The 23273-nt window shown below is 45.7% G+C and overlaps 1 protein-coding gene across 1 annotated transcript; it reads left to right on the top strand.

Moving 5' to 3' along the window:
• Nucleotides 1-3852: 3852 nt before the first annotated feature.
• LOC119379510 (uncharacterized) lies at nt 3853-23254 on the top strand. Its single transcript, XM_037648814.1, has 10 exons — nt 3853-4427; nt 10277-10485; nt 11551-11671; nt 13003-13090; nt 13185-13282; nt 17661-17846; nt 20967-21060; nt 22417-22518; nt 22631-22800; nt 23235-23254. The coding sequence occupies exons 1-10, from the start codon at nt 4130-4132 to the stop codon at nt 23252-23254; spliced, it is 1386 nt and encodes a 461-aa protein (XP_037504742.1). The 5' UTR covers nt 3853-4129.
• The last annotated feature ends 19 nt before the right edge of the window (nt 23255-23273 follow it).

Raw genomic sequence — 23273 nt, forward strand, 5'->3', positions numbered from 1 at the left:
CTTGCAAGTGTGCAGGTGAATGACAGCAGTCGACTCATAGAGGGTCTGAAAACCTCCAGTAGGTTGACAGATCCTCTATGCATTCAGTGCAGCAATGTTGATGATCTGTGTAAATAGGTGCTTCCATCTCATTTTACCACGAATGAAAATTCTGAAGTTATACGCAGCTTGATTGTGGAGGTGAATCTCTCCCGTGCCAATATTTCTCTAGCTGCTGACGATGTTTCGTGATGACACTACGTTTTTCTTTTGAGTTGATGATCATCTGCTTACAGAGCGTAATGGCTCGACTGTGTCAGAGTTCATCGCCATAGCAACTATGCTATTGTCTTTGCCCTTTACGAAAAGAAACTCGTTTCCCGGATCAAAACAGAAGCAGTCTTCCCGATTTCTTTCGTTCCATCAGGCAGAAGGCATTCATTCGCACAGCCGTCTTCCCCCTCCTCCTTAGCCGTTTGGGAGTGACAATTACTTCACCAAGAGGCTCTCGTATATCCCTGCCGGCATCTGTTGCAGTCTCCCGAGTCTCAAATGGCCGTAAAAACGGCATTCTTCTGAAGAAAATACCTGATTTGATCTCTGAGGCAACCTACAAGGCAATGCACATGTAAGCTCTCACAAAGGCCCAGTGTACTACAAAAAGTACACCAACATTTGATTACCCCTCAGAACAAAACTGTGCACTACAGCTGATTCTTGCGCTTCGCCTTGATTATATTGTTCCTTTTTTAGCACAACCAATCTGTTTTTTCAATATATACAGTGTAAAACCTTAAATTATTTGAGAAAATGTAGTAGTCGTCACATGCGTTCGACGGGCGCTCGTTTTCCAAAAGTTTAACAACTCGTAGCACAGAAAAAATTCACCTGAGTCAATATGTTCGATTAGGAGTGTCTTGCTGCAACCTTTAGCATCAAAAATGCTAATCAAAAAATTAGAATATTAGATAGTGCATTTTCTATTCCAAAAAAATGAAGTGTACTTTGTAAAGTACGCTGGGCGCTAATGGGTTAACCAGCGCAAATGACAAGGGATGGTTGAAAAGAGAACAGGACAGGCGCTGGCGCTGGTTCTCTTTTCAACAGTCCCTTGTCTGACATACAAGGGCTGTTCGACATCATGAACCAGTGAGACCCGTAGCCAGGGAGGAGGGGTGCGGGCAAGTGGCCCGTACCACCCCCCCCCCCCCCGAAATTCTGGTGGAGGGGGATGTTTTACGGAAAAAAATAAAGCTGGTGTTTTTCAAGGCTTTCAGCAAGTGCCCCACCCCCCTGAAAAAAATTCCTGGCTACGGGCCTGGAACCAGTACTAACTTGTTCAGCTTTCCACTTTAAACACCTTTTAGTGGGCACTGTGTTTCCACCTATCGGATCCCATCCTTATATTTTGCAGCGTAAGCTGTTATGAGCTCACAACAGCCGATTTTAGTGGCATAGTTGTCCGCCGCTGCCGGTGGCCGTCGCAGCTACCGCGCATAATGAGAAAAGCCTACGCTGTGACTGTGCTACGTCTCCCGCGCAGCCGTTTTCTTTCTTCCTTTTTTTTTATTGCGATACTGCTTGCCTGCACCGCTTGATCCCGAAAAACAACAACAACATCCATTTTACATTTAACATGCAAAGCAATGCTATTAGTACATGTTCAGGTCATAACCATTGCAATAAATGCCATTGGTAGAGAGCCTACAATCTTGTTTTACCTAGGTGCATGCTGAGGATATCAGAGCACGAAGTGCACAGTTCACCCGCATTCTTGACCATTGTCTCGCCTTTTTGTTAGTGGAAATACTTCAGGCTAAATTTTTAAGAATCATCACCATTTACGAGCCTTCCCTTCCCAATAGCTTCACAGGCTACAAGATCATCCTCCCCTTTCTGGTGTATATGTAGAAGCCATATACTAGGGATTACTAATGAGGCCAGGCATCATATACGTTAAAGAAAGACTATTTTATAGTTTTTGGACGAGATGTTGAAGACGACTTTCATATTTAGGCCTGCATGACCGGTTCGGTCACGGCCGCTGTCATAGTTCCAGCCCGTCCGATCATAGCCAAAATAAATTCCGAACGTCGCATACGACCAACGTTCATAGGATCAAAAACTAGATACCAACTTGATGAGGGCTAATTTGCACATATTTAGAACAGATGATGGAATAGAGCTACAGAGGACGAAACAGCGGACACCAAAGGAATGTGTTTAATGTTATTAGTTCCTATAGTTATGTCACAGTGCTAGATCATTGTCAGAATGTGCCCCTCACGTATAACCTTCTGAATACCCCAAGCATAACAGTGACGCGTAGTTATCAAACAGTGTGGATAGAACAAGGACACTAAAAGAACGAACGTTCGTTTGGTGTCCTTGTTCGTTCTTTTGGTGACTTTATTCTAGTCACGCTGTTTGATACCTACGTGTCACTGTTATACTTGCGGGACACAGAAGTTGAGGGGCACATACAATGATCTAGCACTGTGATACCACTATAGGAACTAAATTTTCATCGCGTATGCATGCAGTGTACGCAGCGAAATTTTACCGCGCAACTTCCGCCTGCAGATGCAAGTGCGCCTTTACGCTCGTGCGTAGCCCTGTAACTGCGAATAATAATACGTTGTGATCCTATTGTGACAGCCAACGCGTGTGACACCATGACGTTTACAGCTTGTCACCACTCACAAACACAATATCACTAAGCAAGGCCCCGTAATAAAGAGCATAAATAATTGTCTCGGCCAATATCTCCTTACTGACGCCGATATACCGCTGGCGGTATAAAATCCCCCTACGGCGTCTCTCATCGTGCCCATGTGTAGGTTTGTGATATGAAACCTCATAACTTCGTTTGATTTGATGAAATATTGATACGTCGTTGCGTCCTCATTTATATACTTATTCACATATATCTCTTGAGAACCGGTTGACACGAACAAATAAAATGCAGATAAAATATCAAAAATAATGCTAATAATATGCGAACAGTGAATACATGGATTAGATACGCATGTATTCTTCCATGCGAAAGTCGGGTCTAAAGATTTGAAAACGTACTTGTTATTCAGAACAGGCCGTGCTCGGAAAGGTACAGAAGGGACGCATGGGAAACTTTGTAAACAGTTATTAGCCCGAAGAACGCGGTAAATATTAAGCAATATGATTCAGATGCGTGGTAAACTCTCCCACCCATCGTTCATTTCCATGTCCATTACGGCCCTCCAAACCGACAGCTTGTTTTCCAAGCGAAGTGATCAGAACATATTGTTACGGCGGCCATCGGTTCCAAGTTCTCCCACTATTTTGTTCACTTTTACGTCGTACTGTGACATTTTCGCTTTGTCTCTCTAAAATTTACTTCATTGGCACGCAGTGCTCGCCTCGTTTGTCTTCCTCATTAGCCTGCGTAGTTGTCACGGTTACGCGGCACGGCCTGTGCCCTTCGGATTGTCCGTGACGCTGCCGAATGCAAAATACTCGCAGAACAAAGCGCGTAGATTGGCGCAGCCGCGATCAGGCGTGCCGTGGCGATCTTAACGATGGCGTTTTATTTACTCCGCGGTGGTCCACGCTCCGTGGACGGCATTCCAGTCCCTTAAGGGTGCCCCTCGATGGTATGTTAAACCTCCTCCCCTCGCCGCCATGTTCGTGCATGCAAGTTTATTCTCAATGCGCGCGAAGGCGAGTCCTTGTTACCGCGGCCGTTCTACAGTTCCCGTCCTGACGTCTTCCTCATCGCTGCTCCCTCGTGTTCCGCCTCCTCTATCAACCCGAGCGCCGCATAATCTGCGCTCAACGGAGCGTGTACGACGATGCACTGTTCCGAGTCGGAGATCCGATGATGCGGACAATTCGACACCGGAGGCCCGCTTGAGCGGTCCGCTGTGCCTGTAGGCAGGTCGTAAAGTTATAGCCGCTTGTTTACGCTGTTATTAGCCTGTCTATTTCTATAAGGCCAGTGCGTCCACGCAGCTAGAAAGCACTTACTGACCAAATACGTGTTGCTTAGGCAGCGAAAGAAAGGAGATGTCAGCTTGCTCGTCAGGCCAACGAGCTGCACGGAAGCTCTAAGAAGCGGTCGCCCTGCGTACGTATAGTGAGGCAGGTGTATATGTGATAAGCCGCAAGCGCGATGAACATGATAGGGAGCAGCAGGCTTCGGCTGCTTGGCTACGTTGTCGCCCACCTTGTCGTTGCCGCCGAAGGTGCCTATGAGACCACCACTACCGTGGCTGGAGCAACAACGACCAGCGAGGCAACCACGCGCAGCTTCGAGGCTGATGTAGATGACGCCCTGAACCTGCTTTCTCGAAAGGCACTACCACTCGTCTCGGAGCTGCTGACGAGCGGGGAGCTCGGCCCTGCCTGTTCCTCTAGTCTCATCAAACTCTTCCTGCACTTGAGGCTCAAGGAACCATGGGCAATACGCAGTGAGTACACATTTAGGTTAGCGGCAGGTTTTATCGTTGTCGCTGAAGTGAACAGCCAGCATTAAGTGAGCTTTTTACTTCAGCGGCTAAGGCAGAAAAAACATTGGCTATAGTCATATTAACCCTTTACTGCACAATCTTTTTTCGTCGTAATATTATTCATGGAGATGCATTGAAGCATAACAATAGCTGTACTACCATTTAAAATGACCTTCGTTGATGCTTACAGTTTGCATTAGCAGAAGAAAAGATACGTTGCATATTTGCAACAATGAGCAAATAGATAACATGTTGAAGAGGAAGGATCCTCAGTGCGATTCGAACTCAAAAATTTATTAGCACATGACACAGAGTGGGTGCACTCATTTTGTAATGTGGTACCAAAGAAAGCAATTTATCTTGCTTGTTGAACAAACCTGGTTTCCACACTTCTAGCAGTACGTCAGGCAGATTCCCGTGCAGCCAGGAAACTTACAGCGCTTTTCCTCATTAGGTTGAACATTTGAAGGAGGAAACAGATCGTAAAAAAGCGAATAAAATTTGTGCCAAAGCGGAGCTAAACACAGACAGGACCACTTTTATTACACGTTCCGGGCTTGGTCAAGGAACGAAGTGAAAAAAACATGGCTGATCCCTCCGTCATAGGAATCGGTATAACACGAAAGTGAAACATATCTACACAGAAGTAGTGCTTATTCTGTAATGATATATGAGAGCTTGTACAATGTATATTCGTGTTTGGCAGCTATAGCACCTAGTGGCGTGGATGCACCCATGCTGACGCCTAGTTCGTAGAGGTTCTTTGCTTGAGCCGCAAACGCCTGCGTCCCGCTGGCCTCCGTCTCGCTCCACCAAGGCATGACATTCGCCCGTCGAAATCGTGTCCTTTCTGCAACACGTATTGCAGCAGTTTTGTTAGTCGGTGCTCTCGCAGTCGAAGTTGTCGGCGGCGGAGAAATCCCGTTGGTGCATGTGGAAGCTGCACTACTCCGATGAGCCGGCGCACGCTCACACGACGCGAAATGCAAAGAACGTAACTTCGTCTAGGCTCCCTCGGTGACGCCAGCGCGGCCAGTGTCCCTGTCCGGTATCGAGACGCTTTAACCATGACCTCTGATATCGCACGCAATTACGGAGTAAGCGCTAGTAAGAGTCGATCGTGACGCATTACTTATTTTCACCTCTCACAGACGGCGGCACCACCCCCGCTCCGCCCCGCCTATCTACACCGCCAACAGGGAGCACCATGCGCGAGAGAATGTTTGAAAGATATAAGGCGCGTTCGTGAGGTGTCCAGCATCTGCCAAGCTAGCTTAGTTGTCATCTTAAAAAACACAGCGCTTATTTAGACAGGGACAGAAGAAACATCAAACGAGGACGTTTGATGTTTCTTCTGTCCCGGTCTAAATAAGCGCTGTGTTTTTAAGATGAATCCGTACCAACGAGCTCGCATTCAAACTCTTCTAGATTAGCTTAGTTGGTTTGGTGTCGGGCGCTTAACGTCGCGGCCGCAGCGTCGTGGGTTCGATTCCCAGCGGCGGCCGCTGTTTTGTTTGTTTTCTTTCTCACCCGTTGGCGTCCATTCTATGAACGTCATATCCGGTAACGGAAGTACTGGGTGGACGCAGGCATAAACACTTCCGTGTTAAAAAAAGGGCGAAGCAATGAATGCGATAGCAAGAAACTAATGCTATACGAAGTGAGGCTCGCCAATGGATACTCTCAGTTTGAACAGCGCTCATGTTACAAAGGCGGCCGAAGCAGCGAAGGAAACTAGCGTGCTTCAAGTGTCGAGCTGTGACACTTGATAGTTCGCGCTCATCTTCTGTTTGTTCGTTTAGCGGCGTCGTTTAGCGGCGCTCCGTAACATGAGCGCGGACATCACGGTTAAAGCTTGAAACATCCCTCTTGCCCTCACCACGAGAAAACTGCGCGAGCAGACAGCGGAAGGCCAAGGTTCTCCTTGCGCAAATATAAGAAGAAGCGAGCGAGCTCGCCGACGACTTTTAAGTGCGCTCGTCGCGCTCCTAGCGCCATCTCGCTGGTAATGAAGAAACGCTTATGAGCGTCGGCCATCTCTGAGTCCGTCCAGCGGCAAAGGGTGTGTATATAACGCTCGCCGTTAGCTGCGTTCCGTGGCGTAGTGGCTAGCGCCACTCGCTGCGGAGCAAGAGGTCCCTGGTTCGATTCCGCGCTTCGGAAGCATTTTTCTGAATTATTTTTCTTTGGGGCTTATATATATATATATATATATATATATATATATATATATATATATACATACATACTTATACGGTGCATGACGGCGACGGGGGCGGACATTTTCTAGCTGAGACTGTCCATATAATTGCTATCGCAATAAAAAGAGGAGCGCGAGAGCACGAGAGGCGGGGACACTCGTAACAGCATGAGGGCAGAGCGGAACGTGTAATCAAACAGCACCACCGTAAGCAGTGTTTTAGCGGTATGGCCCAAAATTTAGAACGTAAAAGCACAGACGTACGGATACACCCGGCATGAAGCGACGCTGCAGCGCGCGAATACACCGACCTCCTACAAAAAACCTGGGCCTACGAACTGAAAACGTACTGCCCACATGTTGAATCGAAATGGACTTACACTCGGGGTCATCGTCACTCCCTGAGAGGTCACTGTCTTCCCTACCAGAAGGACTTACTCGGCTATAGAAATGTTTAGGACGCATTTCCATTTCCGAGAAGAAAAAACCGCACGTACACGTAGTTGCATTTGCGCAACGTAGCAACGTTTTGTCGCCAGGAACAAACCATTCCGAGATGACAATGTTTATTTTAACACGAAAGTGTTTTATGTCGAGGTCCACCAAGACTTTCATGACGTATTCCCGTCAGAGAAATACGTCAGCAAAATGAACGCCATCAGATGGCAAAGAAAAGAAACCATAAGATGACAGGAGTCGAACCCACGACCTCTGGGTCTGCGACAATGTTTGGCGGGCGTTTAGCCCACTGAACTACCGCAAAACACGTAGAGGCGCGCATATGAACGCGCCTTTTATCTTTCACACTTTCCTGTCGCAGTGCTCTTCGTTGGATGGATGGATGGATGCTATGAGCGTCCCCTTTATAACGGGATGGTGACATTTGTGCCACCAGGCTCGAAAAAAAAAATGAAAACTTGGTTGCCTCTGTAATTAGCTCCGGCAACACACCGTTGCTATGACCGTCCCATTCGGCGCCTTTCCAATAGGAGAAGTGTAATTTCGCCAACGCTTCAACACAAGTCGAAGTGGCGGCTTTAGCCGAAGCCTCGCTCATAACATCCATCCATATCGAAAAATACTCCGACGCACGCTTGGTTGTTGCACCGCGTTCCCCGCTCGCCCTGTGATAATTAACGGCCAGGCTAGAGGGAAGACACGACGCTCGTCGCGTTTCTCTTCGCTTTTCACGACGCTTTGAAGGAGTGCATATCGAGTATCAGTGTTTACTATGTGCTTGTTGATGCCATCTTTGCGGGGGATTCACCATATGCGGTGTCCAGGTATATCTTGACAAACTGCAAGGGTTAAATCATGATCATGGGCGTTAGTCCTCGGTACAGAGATGTGCCACTAGGTGTCAACGTGGGTGCGTCCACATCAAGCGGCACCATGTCTGCCAAACAAAAATTGGCATTGTACAAGCTCTCATATATCAATGCACTATAAACAATGAACTACTTCTGTGACGATACGTTTCACTTTCGTGTTATACCGTTTCCTATGACGGAGGGATCAGCCATCTTTTTTGGAATCTACATAATCAGGAGGATGTGTGACAGAGCGTAAGAAATATTAGCACGTTTTATCATCTGCAGAAATGCACTTATAATTGTCAAAACATTGCCTGTCTCACTGCACGCGGCGCGCGCAGCGTCCCAGCGTCCGTCGTGGATGTTTTGGGAATAGTTGCGCGCGATGAGCACAGATAGCAGAACAAAACGGCGCGTTTTTCAAAGCAATGTTGTGGAAATGCAACAACGTATACAGGCAGCTCCAAACGGACTTTCCTTTTGTTTTGATCGCCATTTATTGGATTGTTGCGCAAATGCAACAAGGTGCCGTAAAGGGTAAAGCGTACTTGGGCAATCCTTCTCGCTGTTTGTCGAGCTCAGGCGGAGGCTTTATTTCAAGCAAGAAAGAAACGCATTTATTGCAGCCCTGAAGACATACTGCCATTCTTCAGTAAGCGCTTTATGTAAAACAGACGTTATGTAACATACGTAACGTATTACATTAGCAATGGCTGTTGTTCTGCATTTCTATGCTAATGCACCTTTTTTACCACTTTTATGCGCTACAAGTTCTAATTAAGTAAGGAAATTCAGTCGGCACCATCCTTCACTGTACCTATTATTATTATTATTATTATTATTATTATTATTATTATTATTATTATTATTATTATTATTATTATTATTACTACTACTACTACTAGTCTCCGATGAACGCAACCTGGGTCTCTAATGTGGATTCTATCGCTTCCCCTCGATTGCGACCCCTACAAATCTGATATTCAATACTCGGCTGGTTATGTTTAAAGAAATCTGATCCCTCTGTAGAGAATACAAAGGTAAAGAAAAGGAGCAGGACCGTCCTCGGCAGAAACATGTGAAGAAGCCCAGGAGCGAAGTGGGGTCCTGAAGACGAAAACCGCAAGCGAGGAGGAAACCCTCTCCCCAACTCGGACGGAAGGGCCGGCGGCTCTTAACGGGGGCAGATGCGACTCAAAGACTGAGCAAAGAAGACGTTTTTTGTATTGATGCACCGAATTTACGACATGCTCTTTACGCAGGGCTCGAACTTGTATGCACCACCATACACGCCATGCTTATGAATACATGCAGCTAAAAGCTCTGTATGACGCGAAATTTTATCGATACAATTTGATGAAACGAGACGTCATGAACTACCATTTTGTTTAACGTGCTGGTGGATAAATGATGCAACCTGTTCTTGTCAAATGACAATCCATGATTTCACAAAAAAATGGTGTACCACCAGACAGCTATTCTTGTGTGCCGACCTACGCCCAATAGATAGCTTATTCTTACTTTTAGTACAGCTCTCGTATATATGTGTTGTGGTTGTTTTTGTTGCACAGATGTATTTTTAATCGCGTGATATGATTTATATACTTATATATATATAGCTCGGTTCCACATAAGTTTTGTGGTGTACATAATACAACCTTATAACGCGCTAAAATACATTTTTTTGCGGTAGTTCAACACAGTCGGCAGTAACTTCAGATGATAAAACTAATACGGTTGCCGGAGTGACTATATATATCTGACCAGCGAAAGTACTTTATCGACTGCATCAAGAGCTTTCGAGAAGTACTAGTGGCTCTTATTGCGATTCGTGCCACTCAATGCTCACCATGAAGAGCTTATGGCAGTGGGATGGCTAGCCAATAATTTCCAAATATGCGAATGCACTCCAGAGCATACAGCTACAGATGTGTCATGATAAAATGCACGGGAACTTGATATAGAAATATTTGTGGAGTTTAGTGTAAGCTATCAAGCAAGGACTGTGTAAGCATGGGCCTCAGTATAGCTGACAGATACAAGGATACGGTACCTATGTCACGCCATGCCATGGTGCTTGTAAGCATAGGCGAGCCTTCAGTTCTGATGATCTTGATTAGCGCGTTTTATATATAATTATAGGATATTGTACGATGTTCCTTTCATATCCAAGTTTAGTAGTTGAAAGTCTATCATTTTGTCGTTCACGTCTTAAACTTGTGTGTAAGCTTGTTGCGCTACGGAGGAAATATGGACTCCTTAAATAATATATCGTCACCACCGACGCGTTCTTTTAGTGGTGACCGCCAATGGCTTGGTTCCGACCAACCTGCTCGAGGGCAGCCTGGTGAGCTTGGGCGGCTACGAGCAGTGCCTCAAGACCCGCTTTCGTGACTACCAGGGCGAGCTACTATTCAAAGGCCGCTACTGCTCGCTCTTCGCCCAAATGCCCAAGGATGCGATGCGGGATCTCGTGAAGCGCTTCCACGCCGCCGGCATGTTACGCGTGAGTTCAACTCCACAAGCGACCGCAAAGGATCGATACAGGGGTACTTGGTATAACGGATATCTGTAAGGAGTGATCTGTGTTCAAAATTCGCAGGCATCGAAAAAGAAGTGTTACAACTCCCGGAAAACACGCCAGCTAAATGTGGCAGTAAAGGAAGGACTTGTGTACGAAACCAAACCTGAGATAGCTAATTTGTTAAGATGGCAGTGGTCTGTACCTTACGTGCTTTCTTAAAAGCCGGCATCCAGCCATGAGGTGGAAGAGATGACGTTGAACGTCTCCAAGGTATAATTGATAAAAATAACCTACATGAAATCCCGGTAAAGCACAATCTGTTCCAAACAAGTGGAGGCTTATGGAAGGTGCACCTAGGCAAATAAGAAACTTTATGGCGTCATGATTAGGCCCAGGCAACGCGAGGTTATAGTTTCAATCCTTAAACGTCATCTGTGGATGCAGTGTGGTCATACAGGCTCGCGACGAACAACGGGTGCCAACAAAATGAAATGCATCAAGTCAAATGCCGCAGAGAGACCTCAAGTGGCAATTAAATTGTTTAAAACACACAAAACATATTGACAGAAACAGGGCTACTACAGGCGAACGTGATGCACGCATTTTATTCACAAGTTATACTTGTTAATATTTTTAATGCAATATATGAAATTAATCAGTGAATTTAAAAAAAATTCTAAGGTATCCCGAGCACGATGATGAGATGTATTTGAGGTGATATATACAATGACAAGTCGATATGTGCATGTCACTGTATACTGCTAACATTCACTGTTTTAGACTTCTTACCGATGACAGCTAAATTCGAATTAGCGACACAGATTAACAATGGTTTCCTATGGCAAGAATTGCCATTCTTATTGCCTGTGCCCGTTCCAACGGACCATTCTTTCGCATGGCCAACTTGTTGAGTCAGTCTAGTAACAAGTTGTTGAAACGTGAACTCATTTCATACGTATTATAACTTTCAGCCAATAAGCTCTCGAAGTGCTGCGCTTTACAACAATTATTTTATACCTGAGTATCTTTACAATCATACATTCGCAGGGTCGGAAGGATCCACTGACTGCAACTACGGACACCGGCTTTCACAGCATCGACTTCAGAGTAGGGATATGCCTACCCTCACTGTGCTCACGCTCTGAAATAGATTTTTTGTTTAGTTCAAGTAAGAATTGCTTTTGTTACGCGCTTATTTCCCGTGTCCACGCGCTCTAGCACGATTGCTCTTCCGCAGTCTTTGGGACATAGAATTCGTTATGTGTATAATGGCGGCTGTTCTTGTTTTGATTGTAGCATCACGTTGTAGCCATCTTCAGGCTCCACAGCACTGCTGTGTAGCGTTTGATTTCCATTTCTTGCTTTTGCCGATAATTATCACCCTGAAGATGGCTTTACGTGCAGCGTTTTCAAAGTGGGGCAATCAAGGCAGCAGAAAACATGGGGATACATTCTTGTCTTTTAAGCTATGTTGCTTGCTCTTTAAGTTTCAGTCAGCATAGTGCAATATAAATCAGGAATTACTTTCAAAAAGCGACATTCTTCTATGTCTACAGAGACAATCCAGCACGTGCTAAAGTGTACGGCTTCCTGAAGATGTAAAACGCAGTCTTTTATAAAGACTCTCCAGCCTGCACCTTCTTGCAGTAAAGAATTATGAACTTCGAAGCAACTGTAAGCAATTGCGAGTCGGATACAGTGGTCGCATTCTAGCTTATGGAGGGCTGTCTCGTAAAACCGGATACCATATATGCAACAAAACAGTGTTCAGACAATAGCACACTCCGTGTTTACTTGACATGCCATTTTGTGCGTTCGAAAGTGTTGTCGACAACGTCGTTTCCTGCTACAGTGATTGGACGCGCCGTGCAACGGAAATCTCCGATCATCACCTGCCTAAATCTCTTAGATTTGTTTTAATTGAACAACAATGTATGGTGTTTCTTTCGCTTTTCATCTCTATTCTTGAATAATGAACTGTTTACATACTATAGTAAAGCTCAGTGTGATAATAATGCAGTTCGACGACCTTAAATTCGAGATCATTGACAGAGTACATGTCTTGCCGCAATGACTTTTAAAAAATGCCGCCTTTAGATGCATGTAAACCGAAGAGCTGGTTCAGACCAAAGCTAAGGTCAGACCAAATATAAAAAATATCCGGTTATTATAAGGCACTGCAGTCCGGATGAGGAATAATGCCCAGTTAGAAACTAAGGGATGCATTTCACGAGCGCAAAGAGATGTGCTTCACAATAGTAACGGTCAAATAAAAAAGAGGACCTGAAGACGACTTGGTACGATTTCCACCGAGCGCTATCGTGTTGCAGACAAATACTTTGACTACATGCGCGATTTTATTAACGCTTTCGCTAGATTTTTTTACAGTTTTACGGTAATGAATATGCGTGGAGCTACAGGCAAGCACGTTCAGTGCGTGCAGAGTGCAGATACCAGCGATCGGAATTGTCGCCATATTATTTTCCTCTCAATCCACAGTTATGAAGCTATACGGGGTCAATGCCACGGTTCGAGGGTGCAGAACAGATGACCCAAAATCATTAACTCTACTCCAGGCCTGCTCCATGTAAGTTCCTCATTGAGAATTCTATCGGTGCACTCAATTCGGTGTAGCCTTCCGTGTTTATTTACTATATCAACGCGTCGCATGTCTCTTTCAGCGCACTCTTATGCTGTTTAGCCTTACTTTTATGCGCTGGAACAGTCGCGGAGTGCTATCTCAAGCCATCAGGTGCTACGAAACCAAGCAAACTATCTGGTAAGTGCCCAGCATTTCAGGAACAGAAAGGTATCTGAGAGTTCTTTGTTTTTTTTATTACAGCGATATTGCAGTAACTGTAGACACAATTAATAAAAAGAAAGCATAAACTGGGTATTTTGTCACTGACGTTAACCAAAAGAAAGAAAAAAAATTGTCGCTATAGTGCTTGCCGTTTTGAGCTACCTTGTGACCGCTCAAGCACAGGTGAGGGCGCTGGAGACTTCGTCCAGCAACAACAGCAACAACCGCAAATCAACGACATCAACATATTACCTCCCATCCCAGGATCTGTAGTGCTGTAATTAATTTCATTCACTGCTACATATACCCTCGACAACAAATACCAGAGGGTTTAATATAGGAGTTATGGTATTGCCCGGTTGAGCTTGTAGTAATAGGTTTAATGCTGCAGAAATACGGAAATCCAGAAATGCTCATGTACCTAGTTTTAGTTACGCATTAAATCAGCCTGTCAGCAGGTCAAGATTAATTGCTAGTTGCACCCCCCCCCCCTTTCGAATGGTGCACGTGAACCGTAATTACGTCGTCTTTAACTTGAGGGAATTTCAGTGGGCAATTATCAACGAACTATCACCCGAATTCATCTACTGACGATGTATAGACTGCTGAGAGATGATCTAGACCACCTAATACCTGAATGTGCATATAATATGTTGACTAATGTCGATATTTCATGACCCCTTATTTATTCTCTACGCATACGAAGAATATTTAAAGGATGCGCATTTATTGTCAACATCTGCGGCCGCTGCATAGTCAATGCCTGTCTAAAAATTCAGAAATATATGGGGCGAGATGTTAGTCAAGCAATAGTTGTTACGCTGGAATTATTTCTCTCTGGGACGTCCTTAACAGTTTCCTTAAGTTAAACTGCTGTGGCGTACTGTATTGCATTTTAATGCCGTCGCTCAGTGGTGAGGATTATGAAAGCAGCAGCGATCTGGAAACGCTGAAGCTCCTAGGGCCTAAAAAAATAGCGCAGCTGACGTGCACGTCGCTTAAGTCGGACAATGCGCATCCCAGTCTGCCTCGTATCTGCGAACGCGTGATCAGTTAAAACAAGGGTTATATGTATAGAGGAAGGTTAAGTGAAAGGCAGGGAGGTTAACCAGAAGAAAGTTTTGCGGTTTGCTACCCTGCACTGGGGAAGGGGTAAGGGAGGATAGAAGGTAAGGAAGGAAGGAAAAAAATAAAGAAAAAAACGCACGCACCCTCAAGCACGGGAGCGTCATAATCGTTTAGTGAGGCCGGTTGAGCGCAGAATCTATAGGTTTGAAACCGAATATTCCGAAGCACATTCCGTTACTTTACGTTATATACACTGATCCTAACAATCTACCTATATGCCATGAGTTTTATAAGTGGAGGCCGGTTTTTAGGCATTATAAAAGCTCACTTTAGGCGCCAAAAACAGGCAGGATAGGCCGAGAACATCGTAAATATAGGCACAATAAATTTTCACATAAGTGCAGATAATTTTACACGAATACGTGCACTTCCTCTATCTACGACAAGAAAACAAATATGTTATTGCTTAAGATGGCACAAAGGCGCCAACAGTTGACCATATATAGCCTTGCAATTGTGCTTTGTCCCGCAGAGTTCGCAGAACACGGTCTATCCCGTGTTCTGCACGGTGAGTCAAGTGTCCACTGTTGAATCAACGCACTCCTGGGTGTCTTTTCGGTATGACTGAGAAGGGCAGAGCAGGAGCAGAGAGCCATATCGCAAAAAGACCAGGGAGGGACCCCTCCTATTTGCCGGATGGAATCGCGTAGAGCTAATTTCTCTCCTGACAATGAACCTCTGGTGTAGCCAGGTGGGGGGGGGGGGGGGTTCAACCCCTCCCCTCCTCCCCCAAACACTTTTCAGTTTTGCGTGTGTGTATGTACACGCACACATAGAAAAGCATGCACGAACATACATTAAGTATGGTTGAACCCCCCCCCCCGTAAAACATTTCTGGCTACACTACTGCAGTGAACACTTTAAAAAGTTAATTACAAACAAAATAAAAGCTGCGTGCACATAACGTTTTATTTCTTTTCTTGCTCTTCGCACTCCTTTCTGCTGACTGCTCTCCGCGGTTTCCCATTCTCCAACCGCTCGCGCCATGTCAGAGCGGCAGCGAATGCTCGCCTGCGTGTCCCACTTCACTGCTGCTAGCGGTTGTTTCCGGGAGTTGGTTGAACTAAAGGACTAGGTTGAACCCCAAAGTTCCCAACAGCCAATATTACGCGGTGACATGAATAACGGTCTGAAACAGCACCCGGGAGCGAAACTTGAGGCTAAATAGCGTTCATATAAGCGCCAAAATGGAAAATAGGTATTTATAGGCATTTGTAAGCTTTTAGGCACGAACGCCAAAAATAGGCATTTATAGGCACTATAAAAACACTATAAAAGCTCTTCTTAACCTCTAATTCATGCTCATATATCAAAATGGCGCGATAGGAGCGCATGGAACAAAATAGGCATTTGCCTAAAATCCGGTCTCTAGTTATAAAGCTGGTTGAAAGTGTCAAAAAATTAACTTACCGGCTACCTAATTAAAAAAATGCAGGCGGTTTGCACGAAGTCGCGCAAAGCTTGGCACAGCGAAGCATGGACCCGTCGCCGCTCGTACTCCCCGCCGACCAACACGTCTAGCTTCGAGATGCGCGGGTTTCTCCTCGGGAGTACGCAGCCAGGCTATGCGCTATGGAGCGGAGGATGCGCGTGTTGTCTCCATCGGTGGGCGTGGCTTAGCTACTGCACATGCGCGACTTGGCCAGGTGGTGCGGTATCCGGTCGCTTGACGACGCGATGCTTGCTTCCTCTTTCTTTTTATCTTTTAGATGCGAAGTATCTTAAGGTCGAGCTCAATCCGGCGGTGGTGGTGGTGGTGGTGTGCGGCGTGACCACCCTTACCGCGCATGCGCATACCCTCTCCACACACCTCCTCTTCACTCACCCTCTCCCCTTCCCCTCTCTACATTCCCTCTCCCCTTCCCCTCCCCACTTTCCCTCTCCACATTCCCTCTCCCCTTCCCCTCTCCACTTTCCCCTCCACTGTCCCTCTCCACATACCCTCTCCACTTTCCCTCTCCCCTCCCCCTCTCCCATACCCATCTCCCCTCCCCCTTTCCACTCTTCCTCTGAAACGCGGGCTAGACATGCCGAAATTCTCTCCTGCGCAACGCCGCGATGAGCTCGAGCGCATGCGCGTCCCCTCCCCTTCTCTCTCCTCTCCTACGCTGCCCCCCTCTCGCCCGCCTGTCGACCGCGTTCCCCGCTCGCCCTGCGAGCATTAACGGCCAGGCTAGATGGAAGATACGACGCGCGTAGCGTCCCTCTTCGCGTTCCACGACGCGAGGTCGGTAGCATGCCCAACGAACGCCAACGGTACGCGATCGTGCAAGTGCTCCGGCTTCGCATCACCTCATGGTCCCCTTTAGCGGGAGATGATGATGATGATGAATTAACTTTATTGATTGCCCTGCGAATTGGTGGGATGGGCCTGGATCCCGCCTAGGCTTCGGCCAAGGGTTGCTGGCCCTTGGCGGCTTCCTCGGCTCGCTGGACGGCCGGTGTAATTTTTTTCTCTCTCTACTTCTATCGCTTTCTTTCGTTGATGTTCTCTCTGTCTCTCTTTCTATTTCTTTCCGCATTTCTTTCTCTTCTTTTCTCTCTTCCTCATTCTTTCTATGCTATTCGCTACTCTCTCCCTCCTCCTTTCCCTCCTCCTCATCATCACATCTCTCCTCCTCACACTCACTTCCCTTTCCCAACCCCTTGCTACACTATACTTTACGAGGCTGTGCCGTACTCTGCTAGCGTGCCTGGATAGCCGAGTAGTTAGGACGCTCGCCTTCGGATCTAGGATACGCGGGTTCGAATCCCGGCAAGAATTTTGCCGGAAAGAATGCCGGCAAGAATTTTTCTCTTTCTCTTTCTTTATACATTTCTTTCCGTCCCTCTGTTTGTTTCTCTTTCATTTTTTCTCTCTCTCTCGCTATCTCTGTGCTCGTTCTCAGGTAGCCGTACAGTGGCACATTACCCGTTAAGATGGTGATAGTTTTCTGCGATCGACTTAGAAGCAACGATTTGGTAACCAGAGTCGCTGTTGAAAAAAGAGCTATTTTCAGGTCAGTTCCTTACATCCACATTCAATGCGTATACGCTATAGCATGTAATGAAAAAATAGGAAGATTACCAAGAGACCCACTTTTACTCACGCAAACATCTATAACATGTATAATGCTTTTGTGTATGTATAATTTTCTTTACAATATTAGTGTTCAGATCGTTACTCATCTGGTCTGCGCACAGAAACATGACATTGTTTCCCAAGTGTTTTTTTTTTTTCTTGCAGCAGCTGCCCCCGTCATGGTTTTGTGTTGGTTCTCTGTCATTTCAAACACACAACGCCTCTTCGACGTCAGCAAATATGAAGGAACACCGCGCAAAAATCTGCTGTTCTTCAGTGGAGCCAAATTGATCCTGTGCTTCTGGGTTGTCTTCTTTCACTCTTACACGCTGATTCAGCCGGAGTTCTACCGTAAGCGGTGTTTCTCTTTATGTTTACCATGAAAGCAGTCTTGGTCCACAAGAAGCACGGAGCGCGTCTCAGCAGCCCCAAAGCCTGTTTGTGCATCGAGTGGCTCGCGCGGCTGCGGTAGTGATCGAAACATTTCGAAAATTTTGCTAGCGGCAGCAGCGTCTGGACAATTACAGGGAAAGTGTCAGCCATATAGTAATTGAAAATGGATCACTATACTCTATCTAAAATAATTCCTTTGATATTCACTTACACTCGAGCGAAAGACTTGAATAGCACCAACACAACAATGTTTTTAGGAAATAAAACACTCTCAATACGGAGTCTGCTCATCCTGTATTCACAAACTTAAACACGCCTTTTAAATGGTGTGTTCTTTTCTGTTGTACATTTCAAATGACTAAGTGATAATTAAAACAAACGTTAACATGCGAATAAGTGCAGAGACAAGCGGACAGTCTCCGTTGTGTTGTGTTATACAAGAGCTTCTTTAGAGAGACTAAGGTGGCAAGCACCTCCTCGGGTTTTCCATTTTTGTATATTCCACTTGCAAACTTGTGACACGATATAGGACAACTAAACGGCCGCTATCGCCTTCCCACTTGAGGTAGCCAACATTCAATAACACGTCACAGTTTATGCATTTGCGTCAAAGCTAACTAGTGGCGACGAATTTAAATCTGGCCGCGTGCACAGTTCCGCATGAAGACACGGGATTCGAGGTCACAGCGGGCATGCAAGCGAAAGGACTCGAAGCTTGAAAGGCGCAGCCAAGGCCGAATTGTCGCCGCCACTGCGATAGTACCAAGAAGTGCTGCGGGTATCCTCACTGAAAAAATATAGAAGAAAAACACAGAGAGAGAGAGAGAGAAAGGAAGTGTCACAGTTCGTAACGCTAGTAGTAGTACCAGAACTCGAATACACAGGTGCCATTCTGAACGTTGTGGAATTGCCTGTAGAATCTCGTCGGCTCAGGGCGCTACTCTACGGCCGCTTTGACAAACTCAATATTCCGCCATTAAATGATTCGACAATGTAGCAGAACTTGTCGATGTCAGGAATATAGCTTAGTATCAAGAAACCGTAAATTGAAAGTACGGCCCTTCGCTACTGTGATAATAAAGCATTTTTCATTGCGTATTATAATGAGTGCGTGATGGTTTGCCGGGTCCCGTTTTTTTCTGCAGTCATGGATGGCAATTTGGAATCAACTTACACATCCCAGCCACCGGGTGTAGGAAAAAACGTCCCCGGAACCACTATAGCTAAACGAAACGGCAGCACACAATTTGTTATTTAGTGAAGGTCGTTTTTTGAGCACTACACGAGACAGACATAAGGGAAAAGGAACACACAAAGCGCAGACAACTTAAACAGATCGGATGGTGTGGATCTCCTGACCCGCTTTGCTATGCCTGAGCATGTGAGCTGTACTTTTTGTCCGTCAATATACGGGGCAGGAGCGGTAATAAAAGAACGCCTGAATTCGTGGTGGTACGCTTTACCAAAACGAAAGGTCCCACGTTTGCCAGTCAAACTTCGCTGGCAACCCGTCATGGCAGCTTAGCTGCAAAGGTGTTGCACTGATAAGCTCAAGGACGTGGGTTGGATTCCCGGCCACGAGGTCCAAATTTCAGTGGGGGCGAATTATTATTACATAATAAGTATTCCAAAGTGTCTAATCTTCTTGTAAAGCACCTAGAAGATGTAAAATTGAGAATACCAAAACACGTGACTCTTTCTTGCCCAACCTTTAATCAAATCGAGGGGGGGATCGGAGATCTCTGTTCGTTCCGCGTTCGTTCTGGCGGTGTTGCGTCACAAAAGTGGGCGGTCCGCAGCTCTCTTCCGCCGAGAGGAAAAGGACAGCCAATCATCAAGCGGTGAGCGGCGAGCTTTCCGGAAGTAGACGCGCATCGTTTCTCCTCGGCAAGGGGACCGTATATTTCAAAACGAAGTGTTTCTCGCCTTCTAATATATACAGTTGTTATACGAAAAGTTATTGTTTTTATTCTCAAGCTCAAACAGTTTCTGAAACAGCAATAGGTTTCAGTGCTGATATTTATTGGTGTTAATTTTTCTAACCTGCTCGTTATGTGAAGTCGTGCACGCCAAAAAAAGAGGGAAAAGTAGCGGTTGGCGCAGTTTTTCAAAATGTCGTCCCACCGGAATGTCTGGCTTGGCTCCCGGGTGTCGGATCGTCAAAGGGAGCTTCTGCTGGCTTTTATGAAAGAGCACCCACAGATCGCTACGCCGTTGTGCCCGCTGGGGCCGACGTTCACGAGTGAGGACCGGGAGGACACGTGGCAGTAGCTGGTAGCGCTTTTGAACTAAGAAGTCCCTGCGCGTAAGACCATAGCCCAGTGGCAGGCCCGTTCATTTCGTTCGCACTGTTTGTTTGGAGAACCGAAAGCAACGCCGCACTTGCTCATGTCTTCAAACGCATCTCGCACCTCCAACCGCAAGAGAAGCACACGTGGCCAGCGCCATTTTCTCAAAATCAGCTCTTGCGGCAGCCGCAACCGCTGCATCATGCCGTGCGAAGCCATTTGTTCGCTCGAGAGAACGCGTGCGAACGGTCTCGCGCTCCGTTCGTTTGTAGCAGACGACATGCTCGTTATGACGCGGTATGGCGTCATCAAAAAATAAAAGATCAAGCAAAAAGAAAAATGGCTACGCCCCGCAGAGACGTGGTTTTTTCTGGCTTCGGCCAATCGCGTGCGCCGCCAGAATGGGCGCAGAAGGAACGGCGCAGAACAGAGATCTCCGATCACCCCACTCGTTATGACGCGGTATGATATCACCAAAAAAGAAACCCTCAAACAAAAAAAGAAATGGCGACACCCCCCGGCCTTGAGTGGCATCTCCCGCTTCAGCCAATCACCGCGCTTGTTCTTCCCCAGGAGAATGAACAAGCGGAACGAACAGATCTCCGATCGCCTCCCGAGTCACTTTCAGTTACATAACATAACATTGTTGTTAGTTCTGTCATGGCTGATGGCCAGAGATGTGCTTCAGCACAGTGAAATCCGACGGGCTTCAGTAATTAACGAATTATTTCGTTAGCTTTAAACATTCGCAAAACTTCTGCTAATTTTGCAAATAATTTACTTTTTACAGATTCCGGCTTCAAGATATATGACTTGGGAGACAGAGTGTATTTCCAGTTAATAACAAATGCTTTTTTGTCAATTTCCAGCCTCTTCTTTATTCAGTAAGTGGGATAGGTTAATACCTGTTGCACCTTCCTCATTGTTCTCGGAATCCGCCGTCTTATGCGGCCGAATTACCTCGTATCGGCATTGCGCTTTTTTGATTTTATGGTCACTCTAGCACATTTATTTCGTCTCTGATATACAACCCTAAGGACAGCTATTTGTGCACTGCTTCATTAAAACTGTCAAGAAAAAAAAACTTTTGCACGTGTTCAAAAAACAAAGAACTCTTCTATACCAACTGTGCGATCGAGAGAGAGAGAGAGAAATGTTTTAATGAAAAGCTGGAGATGTTAGCCGGCAGGGAACAAAACCAGAGCTATAGGATAAAACTGAACACAAAAAACTCCGTGACATTGTAAACTGATTGTATGATTTCGCTGTGCCAAGAGTGCCCAGTTGCGAAGTGAACGAGGCCCGAATTGGGAAACGTTTTTTTTTTTTTCGGAAGTCCACCGGCATCGCTAACGATATGTCCAGCATCAGGATAGGCTAGCATTGTTCGCAAGGAAAAAAAATCAGCCAAAGATGTTTTTGTTTATTTGAATACAGGCTCTGGTGAGTTAGCCAATAAACCTTATTTTGTAGACCGAGCTGACTGTACCCGGAGGTAGGCGGCCACCTCATTCCAGGTAGCCGTGCACTTGGGCTATTAGCCTGACCCTGTTTAGCTGGTCCTCGTGATTTCGGCTTCTAAGCTGGGCCTCCCACTGGTCTTCTGTTGATGTTTGAATGGGCTTTGTCTGTGGGTTGTTGTTGCATTCCCAGACAACATAGTAGAGGGTGTTTCGTAAAATGCACAGTTTGCAGTTTATTGTATATGTTGCGGGATACATCGCATGTAGTAGAGAGAATTTCCCTCTTAAAGTTGCCGCAGTATGATGACATCCTCTCTAATACGCTTACAGTGTGGTGCTGAGTATTGAGATCTGTTGTTCTTATAATGGTCTATAGAATGCCACGGTAGTTTTGTGCTCCTTCATTCGGGTCAGAAAAAAAGCTTTTTTTGCTGCTTGCTTCATTACTATAGGCTGTGCTATCATCAATGCAGAACAGCAACGTCTGCAAGCGGGCATAGAATAATCTTATATTTTACGTATTGTTAATATCAGTTGACATTCAAGGCTGTAGATGAAAAGCTCGCCAAGCAATGACGGACATTAAATCTCTAGCTGAAGTTCTTTCCGGCGTGGGTCTTGCGAAAAGCATTGGTGTCAAAACTAAGGCGGCAGCACTTTAATTGCTTGCCTATACAGGACAGTTTAAGAAGGAATAACGCCAGATTTCCCAGATTACCGAAACTAAGCGAGTCAATTTTAGCTGCTTGTTGACTCATGTTCTTCTTCTCTCGGTAGGGGTTTTATATTTTCGTACCTCGCCAACGTAAATCACGAAGCGCTTCCAGCAACAAAGTGCTTGCGATCCTACTTGGTCATTCTTGTCCACCGATATGTAAGGTAAGCTTACGCCAGAGCTGTAGGTATACGTTACCCCATATAAGCAATGCTATATGCTTCTTATGGTTGCAATATTTCTATCATACATACTCTCTGTTTCTTTGAATTCTAGACTGACTGTTCCCGTTGTGATAGTGGTGTTCTTCGCGTTCTTGTTGCCCACCATGGGTGAAGGGCCTGCCGACCAAGAACTGTTTTCGAAACAGATAGGAAGGTGTGCAGAAAACTGGTGGACGGTGATCACGCACACGAACAACTTCAACGCACTTAATGAAACCGCAAGTACCAATTATTCCATTAGGACACAATTAAGTGCATGCTCTCTGGTATTTAAAGGGGCTCCACTATCATTGATTGAAGCAGTTGCTTTATATTTCCTTTTATTTAATTTTATTTATTTCATTTATTTTACACTCAAGACCATGTGGCATGAGGGAGAGTAGTGGGGGAAAATAGCAAAGCAGCAATTAGTGCGATAAAACAAAACATAACTAAAATTTTGCAGTCCGCGCAATATTAGCTGTCTTTAGTTTACAAGGATAAAAATACTAAGTGCAGATGATGAGCGTATTTAACACAAAACGTCACCTGGTTATCAAATAAAGTATGACGAAAAAGCTCGTTATGTGTAGTTACTGTGTCCTCGGCAAGGTGGTTACAATCTAAGAAAGTACGGGGTCTGCAGCTCTTCCCTTCTCTCGTTTGTGCAAACGCAGCGAATCATAACCTGGCATAGAGCGCTCTTTCGAAGTAGT

The sequence above is a fragment of the Rhipicephalus sanguineus genome, chromosome 1, assembly GCF_013339695.2.
Source record: "Rhipicephalus sanguineus isolate Rsan-2018 chromosome 1, BIME_Rsan_1.4, whole genome shotgun sequence".
NCBI lineage: Eukaryota > Metazoa > Arthropoda > Arachnida > Ixodida > Ixodidae > Rhipicephalus > Rhipicephalus sanguineus.